Source organism: Lampris incognitus, chromosome 7 (genome assembly GCF_029633865.1).
Source record: "Lampris incognitus isolate fLamInc1 chromosome 7, fLamInc1.hap2, whole genome shotgun sequence".
NCBI classification, from domain to species: domain Eukaryota; kingdom Metazoa; phylum Chordata; class Actinopteri; order Lampriformes; family Lampridae; genus Lampris; species Lampris incognitus.
The window spans coordinates 67,168,731-67,192,717 of record NC_079217.1 but is presented as its reverse complement, the minus strand read 5'-3'; the positions used below and the strand labels follow the sequence as shown (position 1 = coordinate 67,192,717).

Here is a 23,987-nt window from a genome sequence, read left to right as displayed (position 1 = left end):
CAAGACACCTGCAGGTTACTAAAGGACACTCACACACACACACACACACACACACACACACACACACACACACACACACACACTCTACAGGATTAACTGTACTGTCAAATACACAAATCATGTGTGTGTCACTGAAAGTGTACATGTTATAGAAACAGAACAAACACGTGCTCAGCTCATGTTAATTGATTGTGACAACACAACGAGTGAAACACTACGTGTCTGTGTGTAAAACACTACGTGTCGGTGTTCAGCAGCGTGCTCACACAGTACACAGTGGGTGGATGTGGTGGGAGAGCAGGTGTAGTCTATCTACACAGGTAACGTTGAGACTAGATAGAACACAGTAAAATGAAGTGACAGGGACAGGACAGGGATGTCCAGCTCACCATGATGATGGAATTGGTGACCGCGGTGTTGTTGACGGAGAAGGCTGCCATCACACAAGCCATCCCCGCCCGGAGCTCTGCTGCCGTCAGCTTGACTCTCAGATGTGCCCTCTATGATGAAACACCTGTTCCTTCCTACTACACCCACTTCTCTCCGTCTCTCTCTACCTCTCTGTCTCTCTCTACCTGTCTCTGTCCACCTCTCTCTCTCTCTGTCTCTCTCTCTACCTCTCTCTCTCTCTCTCTCTCTCGTTCTGTCTCTCTGTCTCCCTCTACCTCTCTACCTTGCTCTCTGTCTCCCTCTACCTGTCTCTGTCTACCTCTCTCTGTCTCTCTCTCTCTCTCTCTCGTTCTGTCTCTCTGTCTCCCTCTACCCGTCTCTTTCTACCTCTCTCTCTCTCCCTCGCTCTCTCAATTCAATTCAATTCAAAATGGCTTTATTGGCATGATGTAACACTGTACATATTGCCAAAGCATGGGTTTAAACATTGAAAAAGCTAAACATTAATTGGAAAACATCTTAATTAATTGGTTTGAAAAGCTGTCTTGCTTTTTGTCTCTCTACCTTTGTCTTTCCTGCTCTCCCTCTCTCTCTCTCTCTCTCTCTCAATTCAATTCAGTTCAATATGTGCTTTATTGGCATGACATACGTTTGTGTACATATTGCCAAAGCATGTAAAACAACACAACACAACAATGATTATGATATTAAACAGCAACAACAACAATGATTATGATATTAAACAACAACAGTAGCAATAGCTGCCGTCCCCCACTGTCTCTCAGGTTGTGGCAGGAAAGTATAAATCTTGCTGCAATGCTCGCCGTTGCCTCCCTCCCAGGACCACCCGCAGCTTACCTGCGTCCTCCATGTCCTGCTACTCTGGAGTCACATGTCCCAGTTCCTGGACAAAAGCCCGGCGCTGTTTTTCACATGTGTCACATTCAAGGAGGAAGTGCCCCTCTGTCTCCACCTCATCTGTCATGCACTGACCACATGTTCGATGCTCTTTTGGTAACCACGTCTTCTTGTGTCTCCCCTTTTCTATGGCTAGACTGTGGTCACTGAGCCTGTATTTGGTGAGGGTCTGTCGCTGCTTCCTGTCTCTGGCAGTTAAGAGATGTTCTTCCAGATCATAGTTTGTTTTTAGGGCCGATAGACTTCTAGTTTGTTTTGAATTTTGATTTCAGCGTTCCAATGTTTCAGATAATTGTTCTTGCTTTGTTTTTTTAGTTTTTTTTAATTCTTTATTTTTCACAGCAGTATATATTACAAAATGTGTATCAAAACAATAAGTTTCATTTTCTTCTGCCATTCAGGTTTTTTTTTAAACTTACAAGAGAAAGTAAAAAAAAAAACAAACAAACAAACAAACAAACAAAAAACTATATATATATATATATACACACACACACACACACACACACATACATACACATACACATTAAAAAAAGGCAAGCTTTAAGAACTTTATACAATTTGGGAGAGGTAACGTGTGTACATAAGACTATACAGGAGAGAGGTGATCTGAGGATTCCCAGTTTGCGGTAGGGAGAGTGTGAAGGTTCCCAATGCGTGGTAGGGAAAAGGAGTGTGAGGGTAGAGAGAGAGGGTGTATTAAAATCTAATTAATTCAATATCTCCACAAAATCTGGCCTTAAGGGCCTCACATATTTGACCCACTTGGTCCAGAATTTATCAAACTTCTTTTTCTGAAGACGGAGGGAAAAAGTCATCTTTTCCACAACATAAATGTCATTTACTATATCTATCCACTCCTGTATTGTGGGGGGTTCAGGAAGTAACCAATGTCTTGTGAGTGCTTTTTACCAGCACATGTCAAAATACCAAATAAATATTCATCCGGCCGTCCTGCCTGGGAATCGGCATTTCCTAAGAATATTGTGGAAAATTGCAAGGGCAGATCATTACTAAGTATGCTTTTCAATGCTTTGTGAAGCTCTGCCCAGAAAGGTCTTATCATTGGGCACTTCCAGAATATGTGCCAGTGGTTGGCTTCCTGAAGTCCACACTGTCTCCAAAATTTGGTGTCCCCCCCCCATCAATATGTGCTTTCTGTTTTGGTGTAATAAAAAATCGACTAAAACACTTCCACCCAAACTCCCGCCATGTGTGGGAGCTGGTGCATTTCCAATGGAATTTACATACATCAAGCCAATCCTCATTTGATATTGTAAAGTTACCTTCTTTTTCCCATTTTTCTTCGATGCATTCTGTAGAGTGGGATTTTTTTGTCATAAGGCCTTTATAAAATCTCGAGACAACACCCCTATTTGAGTCTTTTTGATAGGCACCAATAAATATCCTCAGTATAGGATCATTAAAGTCTGTTTTATCTTTAATGTTATGTTCAAAATGATTACGTATCTGGAGATACCTATAAAAATCATATTTTTCAAGAACATATTCTTTCCTCAACTTTTCAAAGTCTTTTAAGTGTCCCTTTTCTGTTAGGGAATGGAATGTTGTTATTCCTTTTGAAATCCAGGACCTAAATCTATAATCCATTTTATTAGGCTTGACCTCAGGATCATAGGCACACCATTGAATTATTTGTAATGTATGGCCTAGTTTATATTGTTCTCTTATCATATTCCAGATTCTTAGTTGGGCATTAACACATGGATTTTGCACCTCATCTATAAATCTTCCTAAATTTTTGTGAGCCAATGCTGCATGTTCTTGCTTTGTTTTATAGTCTGATTTATCCTCATGTTTGTTTGTTTTATAGCTGATTTATCCTCATGTTTATTTGTTTTATAGCTGATTTATCCTCATGTTTGTTTGTTTTATAGTCTGATTTATCCTCATGTTTGTTTGTTTTATAGCTGATTTATCCTCATGTTTGTTTGTTTTACAGCTGATTTATCCTCATGTTTGTTTGTTTTATAGCCGATTTATCCTCATGTTTGTTTGTTTTACAGCTGATTTATCCTCATGTTTGTTTGTTTTATAGCTGATTTATCCTCATGTTTATTTGTTTTATAGCTGATTTATCCTCATGTTTGTTTGTTTTATAGTCTGATTTATCCTCATGTTTGTTTGTTTTATAGCTGATTTATCCTCATGTTTGTTTGTTTTACAGCTGATTTATCCTCATGTTTGTTTGTTTTATAGCCGATTTATCCTCATGTTTGTTTGTTTTACAGCTGATTTATCCTCATGTTTGTTTGTTTTATAGCTGATTTATCCTCATGTTTATTTGTTTTATAGCTGATTTATCCTCATGTTGGTTTGTTTTATAGTCTGATTTATCATGTTGGTTTGTTTTATAGCTGATTTATCCTCATGTTGGTTTGTTTTATAGCTGATTTATCCTCATGTTTGTTTGTTTTACAGCTGATTTATCGTCATGTTTGTTTGTTTTATAGCTGATTTATCTTCATGTTTGTTTGTTTTACAGCTGATTTATCCTCATGTTTGTTTATTTTATAGTCTGATTTATCCTAATGTTTGTTTGTTTTATAGTCTGATTTATCCTCATGTTTGTTTGTTTTATAGCTGATTTATCCTCATGTTTGTTTGTTTTATAGTCTGATTTATCCTCATGTTTGTTTATTTTATAGTCTGATTTATCTTCATGTTTGTTTGTTTTATAGCTGATTTATCCTCATGTTGGTTTGTTTTATAGTCTGATTTATCCTCATGTTTGTTTGTTTTATAGTCTGATTTATCCTCATGTTGGTTTGTTTTATAGCTGTTTTATCCTCATGTTTGTTTGTTTTATAGTCTGATTTATGCTCATGTTGGTTTGTTTTATAGCTGATTTATCCTCATGTTTGTTTGTTTTATAGCTGTTTTATCCTCATGTTTGTTTGTTTTATAGTCTGATTTATCCTCATGTTTGTTTGTTTTATAGTCTGATTTATCCTCATGTTTGTTTGTTTTATAGCTGATTTATCCTCATGTTTGTTTGTTTTATAGTCTGATTTATCCTCATGTTTGTTTGATTTATAGCTGATTTATCCTCATGTTTGTTTGTTTTATAGCTGATTAATCCTCATGTTGGTTTGTTTTATAGCTGATTTATCCTCATGTTTGTTTGATTTATAGCTAATTTATCCTCATGTTCGTTTGTTTTACAGCTAATTTATCCTCATGTTTGTTTGTTTTATAGCTGATTTATCCTCATGTTTGTTTGTTTTACAGCTGATTTATCCTCATGTTTGTTTATTTCATAGTCTGATTTATCCTAATGTTTGTTTGTTTTATAGCTGATTTATCCTCATGTTTGTTTGATTTATAGCTGATTTATCCTCATGTTTGTTTGTTTTATAGTCTGATTTATCCTCATGTTGGTTTGTTTTATAGCTGATTTATCCTCATGTTTGTTTGTTTTACAGCTGATTTATCCTCATGTTTGTTTGTTTTATAGCTGATTTATCTTCATGTTTGTTTGTTTTATAGTTTGATTTATCCTCATGTTTGTTTATTTTATAGTCTGATTTATCCTCATGTTTGTTTGTTTTATAGCTGATTTATCCTCATGTTGGTTTGTTTTATAGCTGATTTATCCTCATGTTGGTTTGTTTTATAGCTGATTTATCCTCATGTTGGTTTGTTTTATAGCTGATTTATCCTCATGTTGCTTTGTTTTATAGTCTGATTTATCCTCATGTTTGTTTGTTTTATAGCTGATTTATCCTCATGTTTGTTTGTTTTATAGTCTGATTGATCCTCATGTTGGTTTGTTTTATAGCTGATTTATCCTCATGTTGGTTTGTTTTATAGCTGATTTATCCTCATGTTGGTTTGTTTTATAGCTGATTTATCCTCATGTTGGTTTGTTTTATAGCTGATTTATCCTCATGTTTGTTTGTTTTACAGCTGATTTATCCTCATGTTTGTTTGTTTTATAGCTGATTTATCTTCATGTTTGTTTGTTTTACAGCTGATTTATCCTCATGTTTGTTTGTTTTATAGCTGATTTATCTTCATGTTTGTTTGTTTTACAGCTGATTTATCCTCATGTTTGTTTATTTTATAGTCTGATTTATCCTAATGTTTGTTTGTTTTATAGTCTGATTTATCCTCATGTTTGTTTGTTTTATAGCTGATTTATCCTCATGTTTGTTTGTTTTATAGTCTGATTTATCCTCATGTTTGTTTATTTTATAGTCTGATTTATCCTCATGTTGGTTTGTTTTATAGCTGATTTATCCTCATGTTTGTTTGTTTTATAGCTGATTTATCCTCATGTTTGTTTGTTTTACAGCTGATTTATCCTCATGTTTGTTTGTTTTATAATTGATTTATTCTCATGTTTGTTTGGAATGCAGTGCTGGCCTGAAGTTCGTTGGTCTTAGTATTTGTTAAAGGGTTAGTTAGTCTCAGAGCCAACTGCTTCAGGGGACTCTTTTTGGGGTTCAGTTCTTGGGTTTTCAGAGCTTTAAAGTGCAATGTATTTGTTGGGCTTGTATTTAAGTGCGTCCAGAAATTTAGAGATCTTTTTGTACATTTATTAATAATGGAAACCGGCCTAATTCTGCCCTACATGCGTTGTTTGGTGTTTTCCTTTGCATTTTCAGAATCATTCTACAGAATTCAGCATGTAGGGTTTCTGCTGGATGCTTGTCCCATCTAGTGTAGCTGGAAAGACTGAGTGGACCCCATACCTCACTTCCATATAGTGCAATGGGCAGAATTACACTATCAACCAGTTTGCACCAGATGGAGATTGGTATATCAATGTTAAGGAATGTATTTTTAATTGCATATAGAGCTCTGCCAGCTTTTTGTTTTAGGTTATTCACTGCCCTACCGAAAATCCCTGATGCTGTAATAATTAGACCAAGGTAAGCATACTGCATCGTATGCTCTAAGGTGATGCTACCTAGAGTTAACTGATATCTATTTTGCTGACATCTGGGTTTCTTCTGGAAGATCATTACTTTTGTCTTTTTTGGATTAATTGCCAGGGCCCAGTGCTGGCAATAGTCCTCAAGCAGGTCTAGTAGTTGTTGCAACCCACCTGCGGTTGGTGACAACAAAACTAGATCATCTGCATAAAGCACAAATTTTACTTCCATGTCAGACAGGAGAAACACCAATCAAGATCAACTTGAACAGTCAGAATGCACCGAAACAAAAATAAAGAAAGTAACCCTTCAAATCTTTGGATAATCCTTGTGGTTCTAGATCAAATGAATAATCAGTTCTGTAATCTCAGTCTAGCTTCCTCACTGGGAATGAGAAATCCAAAATTCCACAACCCTACCAGAAAGATGGAACAACGGTCTGTTCAGGTGGGTCAAACCATACGGAGGTGGTGTAGATGAGGTGACCCAGATGTCCTCTCAATAGGTAGGGGTTACTTGGGTGGGGCATGGAGGTGGTGTAGATGAGGTGACCCAGATGTCCTCTCAATAGGTAGGGGTTCCTTGGGTGGGGCTCGCCCCATCTAGTGGCCGTGTGCGCGCCGTCCTCACGTGCACGCACAGAAGAAGAACCCGTCGTGGTCCTGAGAAGACTTTCCCGGAGGGGGAACAAAACCAGGCCTGCATAACAGGCCATGCACTAAACAGTCCTCTCATCAACAGTCCATAACCAACAAATCACAATAAACAATATTTCACCACACAACGGAAATACATTTGGGCTTTGTCCTTATAGTGGTTCTGCTTGTGACGTCAGCTAGCTTACTGTACTTTTCCAGGCTAGAGCGGTTAGCTACTTTTACACGCTAGCACAGTTAGCTGCTTTCACAGGCTAGCACATGCAATGAAATTCGACATAAACTATAACAAAACTCACCAAAGCCGTTCTCTGGCTGTCCCACAGGCACAACTTCGGTTTTATAAGTATTTATCTTCACTTTTCAGATGCTTCTGAGAGATTTTCATCGAATGTTCAGCAGATATCTTTTCTGTTTGCTCTCGGTCGTAGCTAATCCGCTCCGGGGTTTACTGAGCAGGGCTCGTGCAGCTAGTCCGCTCCGGGTTTTACTGAGCAGGGCGCACGCTGCACACGGCACCTTAAAGGGGCGGTGAGGGTTGGATTAAAGGGATTGTCAAAACATTTTTAACCTCACATGAAATGAACATAAACCAAATGGTATGGATTTCAGTTGTTTTTAGGTACAATATTTGTTACTATCAATTATTTATGTATGTATCAATTGTTATTTATTTATTACTCTATGGTTATTTCTTATATATTCTCAACCCTGGGTTACAAGCAGTATAGACAGACAATTAGCAATCAGTCTTCTTTAAATCACTGCTGCTACTTGGAAGCGTCAGGCAAACAGGTCTAGGCTGAACGAAGGCGGGAGGGCTCTGGAATTGCCAGTCCGCGGTGCTGAAAGCTGAGTTTATCTCAGGCTCAGCATCCTTGCTCTCCCTCAACTTTCTTGCTATAACTGAGACCTGGATCATGCCAGAAAACACTACCACACCCGCAGCTCTGCCTGATGTGTACTCTTTTTCTCACACTCCCAGAGCTGGGAGGCGGGGTGGTGGTACTGGCCTGCTGATCTCCCTGAAATGGAAATACTCTCTTGTTTCCATTCCACAATTTTCTCCGCCCTCTTTTGAATTTCATGCTGTTACTGTCTCTTATCCAGTCAAACTCACCATCCTGGTTGTGTACTGCCCACAAGGCCCCCTTGGTGAGTTTCTGGAGGAGCTTGACACACTTGTCTCACACTTCCCTGTTGATGACTCTGCACTTATCCTTCTCGGTGACGTCAACATCCACACTAACAAGCTAGATCCTCTTCTCTCTTTCCTCTCCTCCTTTGACCTTCACCTCTCACCCTCTCCTCCTACCCACAAGGCCAGCACCCAGCTGGACCTTATCTTTACTAGACACTGTCCTATTTCCAATCTCTCTGTTATTCCCCTCCAGCTCTCTGACCACTATTTCATGTCCTACTCTCTCTCCCTCTCTTCACCCCCCTCAGCCCCTCCCCCTACCTACATGGTTTCCACCCGTAGACACCTCCGCTCTCTCTCCACCACTGATCTTTCCTCCTCTGTTACCTCTATCCTCCCTACACCTGAATCTTTCTCTCTCCTACCCCCTGACACTGCTACTGATCTTCTTCTCTCTACCCTCTCCTCTTCTCTGGACAACCTCTGTCCCCTAACCTCCAGGCATGCACGCCCAACTCCACCTGCCCCTTGGCTGACTGTCTTCTTCTTTTACACTGTTTTCTAAATTCTCTGTTTCACCAGACACCCAATGTTTGATCATTTTTAGGAGCTCATCTCGTGTGTGCACTCTCTCTCTGAAGGGGGGTAGTCTCTCTCTCTCTCTGTCTCTCTCTCTCTCTCTTCCTCCTTTCTCCCCAATTGCTTTCTCTCTCTCTACCTTTGTCTTTCCCTCTCTCCCTCTACCTCTGTCTCTACCTCGCTCTGTCTCTTTCTACCTGTCTCTCTCTACCTCTCTGTCTCTCTCTACCACTCTTTCTCTACCTCTCTGTCTCCCTCTACCTCTCTGTCTTTCTACCACTCTTTCTCTACCTCTCTGTCTCTCTCTACCTCTCTTTCGCTACCTCTCTGTCTCCCTCTACCTCTCTGTCTCTCTCTACCTCTCTTTCTCTACCACTCTCTCTCTCTCTACCTCTCTTTCTCTACCTCTCTGTCTCCCTCTACCTCTCTGTCTTTCTACCACTCTTTCTTTACCTCTCTGTCTCTCTCTACCTCTCTGTCTCCCTCTACCTCTCTGTCTCTCTCTACCTCTCTGTCTTTCTACCACTCTTTCTCTACCTCTCTGTCTCCCTCTACCTCTCTGTCTCTCTCTACCTCTCTGTCTCTCTCTACCTCTCTTTCTCTACCTCTCTGTCTCCCTCTACCTCTCTGTCTCTCTCTACCTCTCTGTCTCTCTCTACCTCTCTTTCTCTACCACTCTCTCTCTCTCTACCTCTCTTTCGCTACCTCTCTGTCTCCCTCTACCTCTCTCTCTCTCTACCTCTCTTTCGCTACCTCTCTGTCTCTCTCTACCTCTCTGTCTCTCTCTACCTCTCTTTCTCTACCTCTCTGTCTCCCTCTACCTCTCTGTCTCTCTCTACCTCTCTGTCTCTCTCTACCTCTCTTTCGCTACCTCTCTGTCTCCCTCTACCTCTCTGTCTCTCTCTACCTCTCTGTCTCTCTCTACCTCTCTTTCTCTACCTCTCTGTCTCCCTCTACCTCTCTGTCTCTCTCTACCTCTCTGTCTCTCTCTACCTCTCTGTCTCTCTCTACCTCTCTTTCTCTACCTCTCTGTCTCCCTCTACCTCTCTGTCTCTCTCTACCTCTCTGTCTTTCTACCACTCTTTCTCTACCTCTCTGTCTCCCTCTACCTCTCTGTCTCTCTCTACCTCTCTTTCTCTCTCTACCTCTCTTTCTCTACCTCTCTGTCTCCCTCTACCTCTCTGTCTCTCTCTACCTCTCTGTCTCTCTCTACCTCTCTTTCTCTACCTCTCTGTCTCCCTCTACCTCTCTGTCTCTCTCTACCTCTCTGTCTCTCTCTACCTCTCTTTCTCTACCTCTCTGTCTCCCTCTACCTCTCTGTCTCTCTCTACCTCTCTGTCTTTCTACCACTCTTTCTCTACCTCTCTGTCTCCCTCTACCTCTCTGTCTCTCTCTACCTCTCTGTCTCTCTCTACCTCTCTTTCTCTACCTCTCTGTCTCCCTCTACCTCTCTGTCTCTCTCTACCTCTCTGTCTCTCTCTACCTCTCTTTCTCTACCTCTCTGTCTCCCTCTACCTCTCTGTCTCTCTCTACCTCTCTGTCTTTCTACCACTCTTTCTCTACCTCTCTGTCTCTCTCTACCTCTCTGTCTTTCTACCACTCTTTCTCTACCTCTCTGTCTCCCTCTACCTCTCTGTCTTTCTACCACTCTTTCTCTACCTCTCTGTCTCTCTCTACCTCTCTGTCTTTCTACCACTCTTTCTCTACCTCTCTGTCTCCCTCTACCTCTCTGTCTTTCTACCACTCTTTCTCTACCTCTCTGTCTCTCTCTACCTCTCTTTCGCTACCTCTCTGTCTCCCTCTACCTCTCTGTCTCTCTCTACCTCTCTGTCTCTCTCTACCTCTCTGTCTCTCTCTACCTCTCTGTCTCTACCTCTCTGTCTCTCTCTACCTCTCTTTCGCTACCTCTCTGTCTCTCTCTACCTCTCTGTCTCTACCTCTCTGTCTCTCTCTACCTCTCTTTCGCTACCTCTCTGTCTCCCTCTACCTCTCTGTCTCTCTCTACCTCTCTGTCTCTCTCTACCTCTCTGTCTCTCTCTACCTCTCTGTCTCTCTCTACCTCTCTGTCTCTCTCTACCTCTCTTTCGCTACCTCTCTGTCTCCCTCTACCTCTCTGTCTCTCTCTACCTCTCTGTCTCTCTCTACCTCTCTTTCGCTACCTCTCTGTCTCCCTCTACCTCTCTGTCTCCCTCTACCTCTCTGTCTCCCTCTACCTCTCTGTCTCTCTCTACCTCTCTTTCGCTACCTCTCTGTCTCCCTCTACCTCTCTGTCTCTCTCTACCTCTCTGTCTCTCTCTACCTCTCTTTCGCTACCTCTCTGTCTCCCTCTACCTCTCTGTCTCTCTCTACCTCTCTGTCTCTCTCTACCTCTCTGTCTCTCTCTACCTCTCTGTCTCTCTCTACCTCTCTGTCTCTCTCTACCTCTCTTTCGCTACCTCTCTGTCTCCCTCTACCTCTCTGTCTCTCTCTACCTCTCTGTCTCTCTCTACCTCTCTTTCGCTACCTCTCTGTCTCCCTCTACCTCTCTGTCTCCCTCTACCTCTCTGTCTCCCTCTACCTCTCTGTCTCTCTCTACCTCTCTTTCGCTACCTCTCTGTCTCCCTCTACCTCTCTGTCTCTCTCTACCTCTCTGTCTCTCTCTACCTCTCTTTCGCTACCTCTCTGTCTCCCTCTACCTCTCTGTCTCTCTCTACCTCTCTGTCTCTCTCTACCTCTCTGTCTCTCTCTACCTCTCTTTCGCTACCTCTCTGTCTCCCTCTACCTCTCTGTCTCTCTCTACCTCTCTGTCTCTCTCTACCTCTCTTTCGCTACCTCTCTGTCTCCCTCTACCTCTCTGTCTCTCTCTACCTCTCTGTCTCTCTCTACCTCTCTTTCTCTACCTCTCTGTCTCCCTCTACCTCTCTGTCTCCCTCTACCTCTCTGTCTCCCTCTACCTCTCTGTCTCTCTCTACCTCTCTGTCTCCCTCTACCTCTCTGTCTCCCTCTACCTCTCTGTCTCTCTCTACCTCTCTTTCTCTACCTCTCTGTCTCCCTCTACCTCTCTGTCTTGCTCTCTCTCTCTCTTTCTCTGTGTGTTGGGACCGAGGCTCCTGATAATGGAGATCCGTTGCCGGTCCCAAACTTGGCTACTAAAATGGACCTTTATATGTTAGATAGAAAGGTCTTGTACACATGTTGTGTTGTTGCCATGAACAAGAAAATGCTGCATGAGAGAAAGGACACTGTATGTGGAGAACAAGGCTAAAAGTGGCAGATGATTGTAAGCCAGTGTGGAGGGTGCTGTATAAAGCTCTGCTGAACAAAAGGTCAGGTGACTTGCAGTGGAGGATACTGCTGGGGGCGCTGTTAATAGTTTCAGATTAAGCCAACTGTTTCTGTTAAGTGTCCTTTCTGTCAGTCGTCAGAGACAATGTTTCATTGTTTGGTGGGATGTGAAAGACTTCAGGTGATCTTTGAAGCTCTACAGATCATATTCTCACACTGTCATGAAAGATGGAATCAGTCAATGACAGGCAACTGGTGTTTCATTCTGTCTCTGCATAGTATTTCTTCTGACCCTTTGGGAATCTGTGACTTGGAGGACCACTGTTCTAAAACAACAAAAGGACTTTTTTAGATGGCGTAATGTGAAAGAGTTGCTCGTGTTGATGTTGTGAAATGGATGTGTCTTTGTTGAGTTTTTTGTTTTATGTAAAATAAGAGCTTTTTAAAAATTCAAAATTCTGTGTGTGTGTCTCCCTCTCCCTCTCTCCCTCTGTGTGTGTGTGTGTGTGTGTGTGTGTGTGTGTGTGTGTGTGTGTGTGTGTGTGCGTGTGCGTGTGCGTGTGCGTGTCTCTGTGTGTGAGTGTGTATGTGTGTGTGGGTCTCTCGCTCTCATGCATACACACACATACACAGGAGCATGCTGGGTAGGCTTCTTAGCTCGGTAAAGCTAAGAAGATATCCAGTCATGCAGAGCTGAGTAAAACATGTGCAGCTGGTGTGGTGGGTGAAGTAAAACGTGTGCAGCTGGTGTGGTGGGTGAAGTAAAACGTGTGCAGCTGGTGTGGTGGGTGAAGTAAAACATGTGCAGCTGGTGTGGTGGGTGAGTAAAACATGTGCAGCTGGTGTGGTTGGTGAAGTAAAACGTGTGCAGCTGGTGTGGTTGGTGAAGTAAAACATGTGCAGCTGGTGTGGTTGGTGAAGTAAAACGTGTGCAGCTGGTGTGGTTGGTGAAGTACAAAGTGTGCAGGTGGGGTGAAGTAAAACGTGTGCAGGTAGTGTGGTTGATGAAGTAAAACATGTGCAGCTGGTGTGGTGGGTGAAGTAAAACATGTGCAGCTGGTGTGGTGGGTGAAGTAAAACATGTGCAGCTGGTGTGGTGGGTGAAGTAAAACGTGTGCAGCTGGTGTGGTTGGTGAAGTAAAAAGTGTGCAGCTGGTGTGGTGGGTGAAGTAAAATTTGTGCAGCTGGTGTGGTTGGTGAAGTAAAACGTGTGCAGCTGGTGTGGTGGGTGAAGTAAAACGTGTGCAGGTGGGGTGAAGTAAAACATGTGCAGGTGGTGTGGTTGGTGAAGTAAAACATGTGCAGCTGGTGTGGTGGGTGAAGTAAAATGTGTGCAAGTGGTGTGGTGGGTGAAGTAAAACGTGGGCAGCTGGTGGGGTTGGTGAAGTAAAACATGTGCAGCTGGTGTGGTGGGTGAAGTAAAATGTGTGCAGCTGGCGTGGTGGGTGAAGTAAAACGTGTGCAGCTGGTGTGGTGGGTGAAGTAAAACGAGTGCAGCTGGTGTGGTGAGTGAAGTAAAACATGTGCAGCTGGCGTGGTGGGTGAAGTAAAACGTGTGCAGCTGGTGTGGTGGGTGAAGTAAAACGAGTGCAGCTGGTGTGGTGGGTGAAGTAAAACGAGTGCAGCTGGTGTGGTGGGTGAATAAAACGTGTGCAGCTGGTGTGGTTGGTGAAGTAAAACGAGTGCAGCTGGTGTGGTGGGTGAATAAAACATGTGCAGCTGGTGTGGTGGGTGAATAAAACGTGTGCAGCTGGTGTGGTGGGTGAAGTAAAACGAGTGCAGCTGGTGTGGTGGGTGAAGTAAAACATGTGCAGCTGGTGAGGTGGGTGAAGTAAAACGAGTGCAGCTGGTGTGGTGGGTGAGTAAAACGTGTGCAGCTGGTGTGGTGGGTGAAGTAAAACGAGTGCAGCTGGTGTGGTGGGTGAGTAAAACGTGTGCAGCTGGTGTGGTTGGTGAAGTAAAACGAGTGCAGCTGGTGTGGTGGGTGAAGTAAAACATGTGCAGCTGGTGTGGTGGGTGAAGTAAAACGAGTGCAGCTGGTGTGGTGGGTGAGTAAAACATGTGCAGCTGGTGTGGTGGGTGAATAAAACGTGTGCAGCTGGTGTGGTGGGTGAAGTAAAACGAGTGCAGCTGGTGTGGTGGGTGAAGTAAAACATGTGCAGCTGGTGTGGTGGGTGAAGTAAAACGAGTGCAGCTGGTGTGGTGGGTGAGTAAAACGTGTGCAGCTGGTGTGGTGGGTGAAGTAAAACGAGTGCAGCTGGTGTGGTGGGTGAAGTAAAACGAGTGCAGCTGGTGTGGTGGGTGAAGTAAAACGTGTGCAGCTGGTGTGGTGGGTGAAGTAAAACGAGTGCAGCTGGTGTGGTGGGTGAAGTAAAACGTGTGCAGCTGGTGTGGTGGGTGAAGTAAAACGAGTGCAGCTGGTGTGGTGGGTGAAGTAAAACGAGTGCAGCTGGTGTGGTGGGTGAAGTAAAACGAGTGCAGCTGGTGTGGTGGGTGAGTAAAACGTGTGCAGCTGGTGTGGTGGGTGAAGTAAAACGTGTGCAGCTGGTGTGGTGGGTGAAGTAAAACATGTGCAGCTGGTGTGGTGGGTGAAGTAAAACGAGTGCAGCTGGTGTGGTGGGTGAAGTAAAACGTGTGCAGCTGGTGTGGTGGGTGAAGTAAAACGTGTGCAGCTGGTGTGGTGGGTGAAGTAAAACGTGTGCAGCTGGTGTGGTGGGTGAAGTAAAACGAGTGCAGCTGGTGTGGTGGGTGAAGTAAAACGTGTGCAGCTGGTGTGGTGGGTGAAGTAAAACGTGTGCAGCTGGTGTGGTGGGTGAAGTAAAACGAGTGCAGCTGGTGTGGTGGGTGAGTAAAACGTGTGCAGCTGGTGTGGTGGGTGAGTAAAACGTGTGCAGCTGGTGTGGTGGGTGAAGTAAAACGAGTGCAGCTGGTGTGGTGGGTGAGTAAAACGTGTGCAGCTGGTGTGGTGGGTGAAGTAAAACGAGTGCAGCTGGTGTGGTGGGTGAAGTAAAACGAGTGCAGCTGGTGTGGTGGGTGAAGTAAAACATGTGCAGCTGGTGTGGTGGGTGAAGTAAAATGTGTGCAGCTGGCGTGGTGGGTGAAGTAAAACGTGTGCAGCTGGTGTGGTGGGTGAAGTAAAACGAGTGCAGCTGGTGTGGTGGGTGAAGTAAAACATGTGCAGCTGGTGTGGTGGGTGAAGTAAAACGAGTGCAGCTGGTGTGGTGGGTGAATAAAACGTGTGCCGGTGGTGTGGTGGGTGAAGTAAAACGTGTGCAGCTGGTGTGGTGGGTGAAGTAAAACATGTGCAGCTGGTGTGGTGGGTGAAGTAAAATGTGTGCAGCTGGCGTGGTGGGTGAAGTAAAACGTGTGCAGCTGGTGTGGTGGGTGAAGTAAAACGTGTGCAGCTGGTGTGGTGGGTGAAGTAAAACGTGTGCAGCTGGTGTGGTGGGTGAATAAAACGTGTGCAGCTGGTGTGGTGGGTGAAGTAAAACGAGTGCAGCTGGTGTGGTGGGTGAAGTAAACGTGTGCAGCTGGTGTGGTGGGTGAAGTAAAACGTGTGCAGCTGGTGTGGTGGGTGAAGTAAAACGTGTGCAGCTGGTGTGGTGGGTGAAGTAAAACGTGTGCAGCTGGTGTGGTGGGTGAAGTAAAACGTGTGCAGCTGGTGTGGTGGGTGAAGTAAAACGTGTGCAGCTGGTGTGGTGGGTGAAGTAAAACGTGTGCAGCTGGTGTGGTGGGTGAAGTAAAACGTGTGCCGGTGGTGTGGTGGGTGAAGTAAAACATGTGCAGCTGGTGTGGTGGGTGGAGTAAAACGTGTGCCGGTGGTGTGGTGGGTGAAGTAAAACATGTGCAGCTGGTGTGGTGGGTGAAGTAAAACGAGTGCAGCTGGTGTGGTGGGTGAAGTAAAACATGTGCAGCTGGTGTGGTGGGTGAAGTAAAACGTGTGCAGCTGGTGTGGTGGGTGAAGTAAAACATGTGCAGCTGGTGTGGTGGGTGAAGTAAAACGTGTGCAGCTGGTGTGGTGGGTGAAGTAAAACGTGTGCAGCTGGTGTGGTGGGTGAAGTAAAACATGTGCAGCTGGTGTGGTGGGTGAAGTAAAACGAGTGCAGCTGGTGTGGTGGGTGAAGTAAAACGTGTGCAGCTGGTGTGGTGGGTGAAGTAAAACATGTGCAGCTGGTGTGGTGGGTGAAGTAAAACGTGTGCAGCTGGTGTGTAGGGTGAAGTAAAACGAGTGCAGCTGGTGTGGTGGGTGAAGTAAAACGAGTGCAGCTGGTGTGGTGGGTGAAGTAAAACGTGTGCAGCTGGTGTGGTGGGTGAAGTAAAACGTGTGCAGCTGGTGTGGTGGGTGAAGTAAAACGTGTGCAGCTGGTGTGGTGGGTGAAGTAAAACGTGTGCAGCTGGTGTGGTGGGTGAAGTAAAACGTGTGCAGCTGGTGTGGTGGGTGAAGTAAAACGAGTGCAGCTGGTGTGGTGGGTGAAGTAAAACGAGTGCAGCTGGTGTGGTGGGTGAAGTAAAACGAGTGCAGCTGGTGTGGTGGGTGAAGTAAAACATGTGCAGCTGGTGTGGTTGGTGAAGTAAAACATGTGCAGCTGGTGTGGTGGGTGAAGTAAAACATGTGCAGCTGGTGTGGTGGGTGAAGTAAAACGTGTGCAGCTGGTGTGGTGGGTGAAGTAAAACATGTGCAGCTGGTGTGGTGGGTGAAGTAAAACGTGTGCAGCTGGTGTGTAGGGTGAAGTAAAACGAGTGCAGCTGGTGTGGTGGGTGAAGTAAAACGAGTGCAGCTGGTGTGGTGGGTGAAGTAAAACGTGTGCAGCTGGTGTGGTGGGTGAAGTAAAACGTGTGCAGCTGGTGTGGTGGGTGAAGTAAAACGTGTGCAGCTGGTGTGGTGGGTGAAGTAAAACGTGTGCAGCTGGTGTGGTGGGTGAAGTAAAACGTGTGCAGCTGGTGTGGTGGGTGAAGTAAAACGAGTGCAGCTGGTGTGGTGGGTGAAGTAAAACGTGTGCAGCTGGTGTGGTGGGTGAAGTAAAACGTGTGCAGCTGGTGTGGTGGGTGAAGTAAAACGTGTGCAGCTGGTGTGGTGGGTGAATAAAACGTGTGCAGCTGGTGTGGTGGGTGAAGTAAAACGAGTGCAGCTGGTGTGGTGGGTGAAGTAAAACGTGTGCAGCTGGTGTGGTGGGTGAAGTAAAACGTGTGCAGCTGGTGTGGTGGGTGAAGTAAAACGTGTGCAGCTGGTGTGGTGGGTGAAGTAAAACGTGTGCAGCTGGTGTGGTGGGTGAAGTAAAACGTGTGCAGCTGGTGTGGTGGGTGAAGTAAAACGTGTGCAGCTGGTGTGGTGGGTGAAGTAAAACGTGTGCAGCTGGTGTGGTGGGTGAAGTAAAACGTGTGCCGGTGGTGTGGTGGGTGAAGTAAAACATGTGCAGCTGGTGTGGTGGGTGAAGTAAAACGTGTGCCGGTGGTGTGGTGGGTGAAGTAAAACGTGTGCAGCTGGTGTGGTGGGTGAAGTAAAACGAGTGCAGCTGGTGTGGTGGGTGAAGTAAAACGTGTGCAGCTGGTGTGGTGGGTGAAGTAAAACGTGTGCAGCTGGTGTGGTGGGTGAAGTAAAACATGTGCAGCTGGTGTGGTGGGTGAAGTAAAACGAGTGCAGCTGGTGTGGTGGGTGAAGTAAAACGAGTGCAGCTGGTGTGGTGGGTGAAGTAAAACATGTGCAGCTGGTGTGGTGGGTGAAGTAAAACGAGTGCAGCTGGTGTGGTGGGTGAAGTAAAACGTGTGCCGGTGGTGTGGTGGGTGAAGTAAAACGTGTGCAGCTGGTGTGGTGGGTGAAGTAAAACATGTGCAGCTGGTGTGGTGGGTGAAGTAAAACGTGTGCAGCTGGTGTGGTGGGTGAAGTAAAACGTGTGCAGCTGGTGTGGTGGGTGAAGTAAAACGTGTGCAGCTGGTGTGGTGGGTGAAGTAAAACGTGTGCAGCTGGTGTGGTGGGTGAAGTAAAACGTGTGCAGCTGGTGTGGTGGGTGAAGTAAAACGAGTGCAGCTGGTGTGGTGGGTGAGTAAAACGTGTGCAGCTGGTGTGGTGGGTGAAGTAAAACGAGTGCAGCTGGTGTGGTGGGTGAAGTAAAACGTGTGCAGCTGGTGTGGTGGGTGAAGTAAAACGTGTGCAGCTGGTGTGGTGGGTGAAGTAAAACGTGTGCAGCTGGTGTGGTGGGTGAAGTAAAACGTGTGCAGCTGGTGTGGTGGGTGAAGTAAAACGTGTGCAGCTGGTGTGGTGGGTGAAGTAAAACGTGTGCAGCTGGTGTGGTGGGTGAAGTTTTCAGTCATGATGAGTAAAACAGGAAAGGGTTGTGGAGATACTGAAGCAGGGGAGCTGTTGGCTAACAGGGCAAGAAGAAGAGTAGAACTTGTAGCGGAGGCCTCAGCGATCTGAGGCGAGCAGAAGCCACATCACTAGCTTGGACCGGTTCTGTGACTGAACCCTTACAGACCAGCTACCTGTGTCCACCCGATGTTCTGGCGGGAGGAGCTTCCAGGAGGAGCTCCTTGGTTTGCTTCCTCGGGGAGGTGATTGGCTGAACAGAATGAGTGCGTGTGGGCATGTGCCACGATGGCCCCTGCACCGCGGAGGAGCTCCATCTTCATCTGAACCAGGTGTACTATTCACTCCCGGTCTGGGGCAGCTGTTGGTTTCCTCCTGCCTTGTTCTTCTGGGAAGGAGAAACCGCTGGACCACGTCTCTCGCCTGCACACGTGTTCATGAACCGGGACACGCTTCAGGTAGTGGATTTAGTGGTGTCTATACAACACACACCTGTTCAGGTGACTTTAAACAGGAAGTTATCATCATCTCTGCAGCCTGCCTGTGACGTAAGAAGAATATGGAGCTGCCAGGGAAGAGGAGAAGAGGAAGGCCAAAGAGGAGGTGTATACATGAGGTGGGTGAGGGAGGACATGCAGGTGGCTGGTGTGACAGAGGGAGATGCAGAGGACAGGAAGAGATGGAAACGGATGATCCGCTGTGGCGCCCCCTAACGGGAGCAGCCAATAGTAGTAGTAGTAGTAATAGTAGTGGTAGTAGAGGTAGTAGTAGTAGTGGTGGTAGTGGTAGAAGTAGTATTCGTGGTGGTAGTAGTAGTAGTGGTGGTGGTAGAAGTAGTATTAGTGGTGGTAGTAGTAGTCGTGGTGGTAGTAGTAGTAGTGGTGGTAGTAGCAGCAGTAGTAGTGGTAGTAGTAGTAGATATCACTGAAAGTAATTGTATATTATAAAATGCTGTTAAGTCTTAGTACTGTGGCCTTTACAGACTATACTACCTAAACTTTTAGACATGTTTATTTTACTTGTTTTACAGACTATACCATGTCAACTTTTAGACATCTTTTAGACACGACGTATGTAACTTTGGAACCCACACTATAACAACTCACAAGTCCCAGGGCAGAAGTAAGATGTCCCAGGACAGCAGTAAGGTGTTTCAGGACAGAAGTAGGGTGTCCCAGTACAGAAATAAGATGTCCCAGGACAGAAGTAAGATGTCCCAGGACAGCAGTAAGGTGTTCCAGGACAGAAGTAAGATGTCCCAAGGCAGAAGTAAGATGTCCCAGGACAGAAGTAGGGTGTCCCTGTACAGAAGTAAGATGTCACAGGGCAGAAGTAAGGGGTTCCAGGACAGAAGTAAGATGTTCCAGGACAAAAGTAAGAAGTCCCAGGACAGAAGTAAGATGTCCCAGGACAGAAGTAGGGTGTCCCAGGACAGAAGTAAGAAGTCCCAGGACAGAAGTAAGATGTCCCAAGGCAGAAGTAAGATGTCCCAGGACAGAAGTAAGATGTCCAGGGCAGACTCTCCAGACCAGTGATTGTCAGCACTGATGGATTTAACAAACACTGTCAAAGAATTCACACTGAGGAATACAAGGAGGACAGGGCGTCTTGTCTTGGTCATTGTTAAAGGTAAGAAAGAATAGATGTGATTCTATTAGGGGTATTTATTAATCATGGAGTCGAATTAACACAGGGCAAGCTGTTGGTGTAGCCTTGGGCCCATTTGTGTGTCTGTTTTCTGTGCTCGTTTATGAATGGGCCGTCCATTAGAATTGTGTCTTGGTTCTGTGCTGGCTACCAAAACATTTGTCTCGGCCTTGGAGGAGCAGTTGCAGGTTGCTTGTGCCCGTTGCCATGCTACCGATTGTTTCTGGCTTGCTGTTACATTGCCATGGTACCGTTGCCATGGTACCGATTGTGTTCGGCTTGCTGTTACAGAGCTGCATGTGGGTTAGCGTTACATGGTTTGTGTGTTGGGTTTTACTCCAAGCTGAGTCATGGGAAGAGGACATCAGCTCCTAACTCAGCTGTCTCACCGAGCTTGCAGTAGACGCTGCATGTTGAGCATTTTACTGGAAGTCACCTAATTCTTACATTGAATGTGTGGCGCGCTCGTATTTACTTTTTTAGTTAATTTTGCTGGCGTTACTATAAACACGCCTCCACTGCTAAAGGACCACGCCCCCTCCCTACAGGGACCACGCCCCCTCTCTGCGGGGGCCACGGGATGTTACGGTGCGCCGCAGGGTGACAGACGCCCGGCGCGTAGTACTGTCGTCGGCACACACGGCATCTCCCTCCGTCTCCCTCAGTCTCCCGCCGTCTCCCTCAGTCTCCTGCCGTCACCCTCCATGTCCCTCCGTCTCACTCCGTCTCCCTCAGTCTCCCGCCGTCACCCTCCATGTCCCTCCGTCACCCTCCGTCTCCCTCAGTCTCCCGCCGTCACCCTCCATGTCCCTCCGTCTCCCTCCGTCTCCCTCAGTCTCCCGCCGTCACCCTCCATCTCCCTCCGTCTCCCTCAGTCTCCCGCCGTCTCCCTCAGTCTCCCGCCGTCACCCTCCATGTCCCTCCGTCTCCCTCAGTCTCCCGCCGTCACCCTCCATGTCCCTCCGTCTCCCTCAGTCTCCCGCCGTCACCCTCCATGTCCCTCCGTCTCCCTCAGTCTCCCGCCGTCACCCTCCATGTCCCTCCGTCACCCTCCATGTCCCTCCGTCTCCCTCAGTCTCCCGCCGTCACCCTCCATGTCCCTCCGTCTCCCTCCGTCTCCCTCAGTCTCCCGCCGTCACCCTCCATGTCCCTCCGTCTCCCTCCGTCTCCCTCCGTCTCCCTCAGTCTCCCGCCGTCACCCTCCATGTCCCTCCGTCACCCTCCATGTCCCTCCGTCTCCCTCAGTCTCCCGCCGTCACCCTCCATGTCCCTCCGTCTCCCTCCGTCTCCCTCAGTCTCCCGCCGTCACCCTCCATGTCCCTCCGTCACCCTCCATGTCCCTCCGTCTCCCTCAGTCTCCCGCCGTCACCCTCCATGTCCCTCCGTCTCCCTCCGTCTCCCGCCGTCACCCTCCATGTCCCTCCGTCTCCCTCCGTCTCCCTCAGTCTCCCGCCGTCACCCTCCATGTCCCTCCGTCACCCTCCATGTCCCTCCGTCTCCCTCAGTCTCCCGCCGTCACCCTCCATGTCCCTCCGTCACCCTCCATGTCCCTCCGTCTCCCTCAGTCTCCCGCCGTCACCCTCCATGTCCCTCCGTCTCCCTCCGTCTCCCTCAGTCTCCCGCCGTCACCCTCCATGTCCCTCCGTCTCCCTCAGTCTCCCGCCGTCTCCCTCCGTCTCCCTCCGTCTCCCGCCGTCACCCTCCATGTCCCTCCGTCACCCTCCATGTCCCTCCGTCTCCCTCAGTCTCCCGCCGTCACCCTCCATGTCCCTCCGTCTCCCTCCGTCTCCCTCAGTCTCCCGCCGTCACCCTCCATGTCCCTCCGTCTCCCTCCGTCTCCCTCAGTCTCCCGCCGTCTCCCTCAGTCTCCTGCCGTCACCCTCCATGTCCCTCCGTCTCCCTCCGTCTCCCTCCGTCTCCCTCAGTCTCCCGCCGTCACCCTCCATGTCCCTCCGTCTCCCTCAGTCTCCCGCCGTCACCCTCCATGTCCCTCCGTCACCCTCCATGTCCCTCCGTCTCCCTCAGTCTCCCGCCGTCACCCTCCATGTCCCTCCGTCTCCCTCTGTCTCCCTCCATCTCCCTCCGTCTCAGTGGTCTGGTACATCCGCCTCCGCACGGTGTGGCCGTGCTGGTGAGGCCCCGCTTACCCTGCAGAGCGAACCGGCGGCTCAGCGGGGAGGATGAAAGCTGCAACACCACCACACCAACCCTCCTCCTCCTCCTCCCCACTGGCACTAACAAGCAGTGGCGCCCCCAGAAAATTTTCATAGGGGGGGCCAAATGGGGCCACTGAAAATCTGGGGGTGGCACACCAAAACCAAAAGCCATGACTGAATTTCGGGAATTCTATGATGCTGTAAGCATATTATGCATATGCGACTCGTGGCTGGGGGGGCCAGCGGGGGTGCCAGGGATAGTATCAGGGTGGCCGTGGCCACCCCTGGCCACCCCTTGGGGGCGCCACTGCTAACAAGCCACAGCGACCCAGTCCAATTTGCTCTGGATGGCTGGACCCCATCACCAACAACTTCCTCGGTGTCCATGTTACCGAGGACCTCACCTGGGATGAACACACCAGCCATGTGGTGAAAAAGGCACAGCAACGCCTCTTCCACCTCAGGCGACTGAAGAAGTTCGGCATGGGGTCCAGGATTCTATGGGCCTTCTACAGAGGCACAACCGAGAGCATCCTGACTGGATGCATCAGCGCCTGGCTGATGCATCCTGGGAACTGTACTGCCCACAACCGCAACACACTGCAGAGGGTGGTGCAGACGGCCCAGGACATCAGTGGATGAGAGTTTCCCTCCATCCAGGACATACACAACGGACACTGTGTCAGCAAAGCCCGCAGGATTATCAAAGACCCCCGCCACCCCAACTATGGACTGTTCCAGCTGCTACCGTCAGGCAAGCGGTACCGCAGCCTCAAAGCCCAGACCAGTAGGCTCCAGAACAACTATGGACTGTTCCAGCTGCTGCCGTCAGGCAAGCGGTACCGCAGCCTCAAAGCCCGGACCAGTAGGCTCCAGAACAACTATGGACTGTTCCAGCTGCTACCGTCAGGCAAGCGGTACCGCAGCCTCAAAGCCCGGACCAGTAGGCTCCAGAACAGCTATGGACTGTTCCAGCTGCTACCGTCAGGCAAGCGGTACCGCAGCCTCGAAGCCCGGACCAGTAGGCTCCAGAACAACTATGGACTGTTCCAGCTGCTACCGTCAGGCAAGCGGTACCGCAGCCTCAAAGCCCAGACCAGTAGGCTCCAGAACAACTATGGACTGTCCCAGCTGCTACCGTCAGGCAAGCGGTACCGCAGCCTCAAAGCCCGGACCAGTAGGCTCCAGAACAACTATGGACTGTCCCAGCTGCTACCGTCAGGCAAGCGGTACCGCAGCCTCAAAGCCCGGACCAGTAGGCTCCAGAACAACTATGGACTGTCCCAGCTGCTGCCGTCAGGCAAGCGGTACCGCAGCCTCAAAGCCCGGACCAGTAGGCTCCAGAACAACTATGGACTGTTCCAGCTGCTACCGTCAGGCAAGCGGTACCGCAGCCTCAAAGCCCGGACCAGTAGGCTCCAGAACAGCTATGGACTGTTCCAGCTGCTACCGTCAGGCAAGCGGTACCGCAGCCTCGAAGCCCGGACCAGTAGGCTCCAGAACAACTATGGACTGTTCCAGCTGCTACCGTCAGGCAAGCGGTACCGCAGCCTCAAAGCCCAGACCAGTAGGCTCCAGAACAACTATGGACTGTCCCAGCTGCTACCGTCAGGCAAGCGGTACCACAGCCTCAAAGCCCGGACCAGTAGGCTCCAGAACAACTATGGACTGTCCCAGCTGCTACCGTCAGGCAAGCGGTACCGCAGCCTCAAAGCCCGGACCAGTAGGCTCCAGAACAACTATGGACTGTCCCAGCTGCTACCGTCAGGCAAGCGGTACCGCAGCCTCAAAGCCCGGACCAGTAGGCTCCAGAACAACTATGGACTGTCCCAGCTGCTACCGTCAGGCAAGCGGTACCGCAGCCTCAAAGCCCAGGCCAGTAGGCTCCAGAACAACTATGGACTGTCCCAGCTGCTACCGTCAGGCAAGCGGTACCGCAGCCTCAAAGCCCAGACCAGTAGGCTCCAGAACAACTATGGACTGTTCCAGCTGCTACCGTCAGGCAAGCGGTACCGCAGCCTCAAAGCCCGG

The 23,987-nt window shown here is 48.0% G+C and overlaps 1 protein-coding gene across 2 annotated transcripts in view; it reads right to left on the bottom strand.

Annotated features, from left to right (window-relative positions):
• Positions 1 to 452, bottom strand: part of abcg1 (ATP-binding cassette, sub-family G (WHITE), member 1) — a 68,953-nt gene extending 68,501 nt beyond the window's left edge. For both annotated transcript variants that reach the window (XM_056283705.1, XM_056283706.1), the window contains exon 1: positions 390 to 452. In XM_056283705.1, the coding sequence (XP_056139680.1) occupies positions 390 to 452 (63 nt within the window). The remainder of the gene's footprint in view (positions 1 to 389) is intronic.
• Between the last annotated feature and the right edge of the window lie 23,535 nt (positions 453 to 23,987).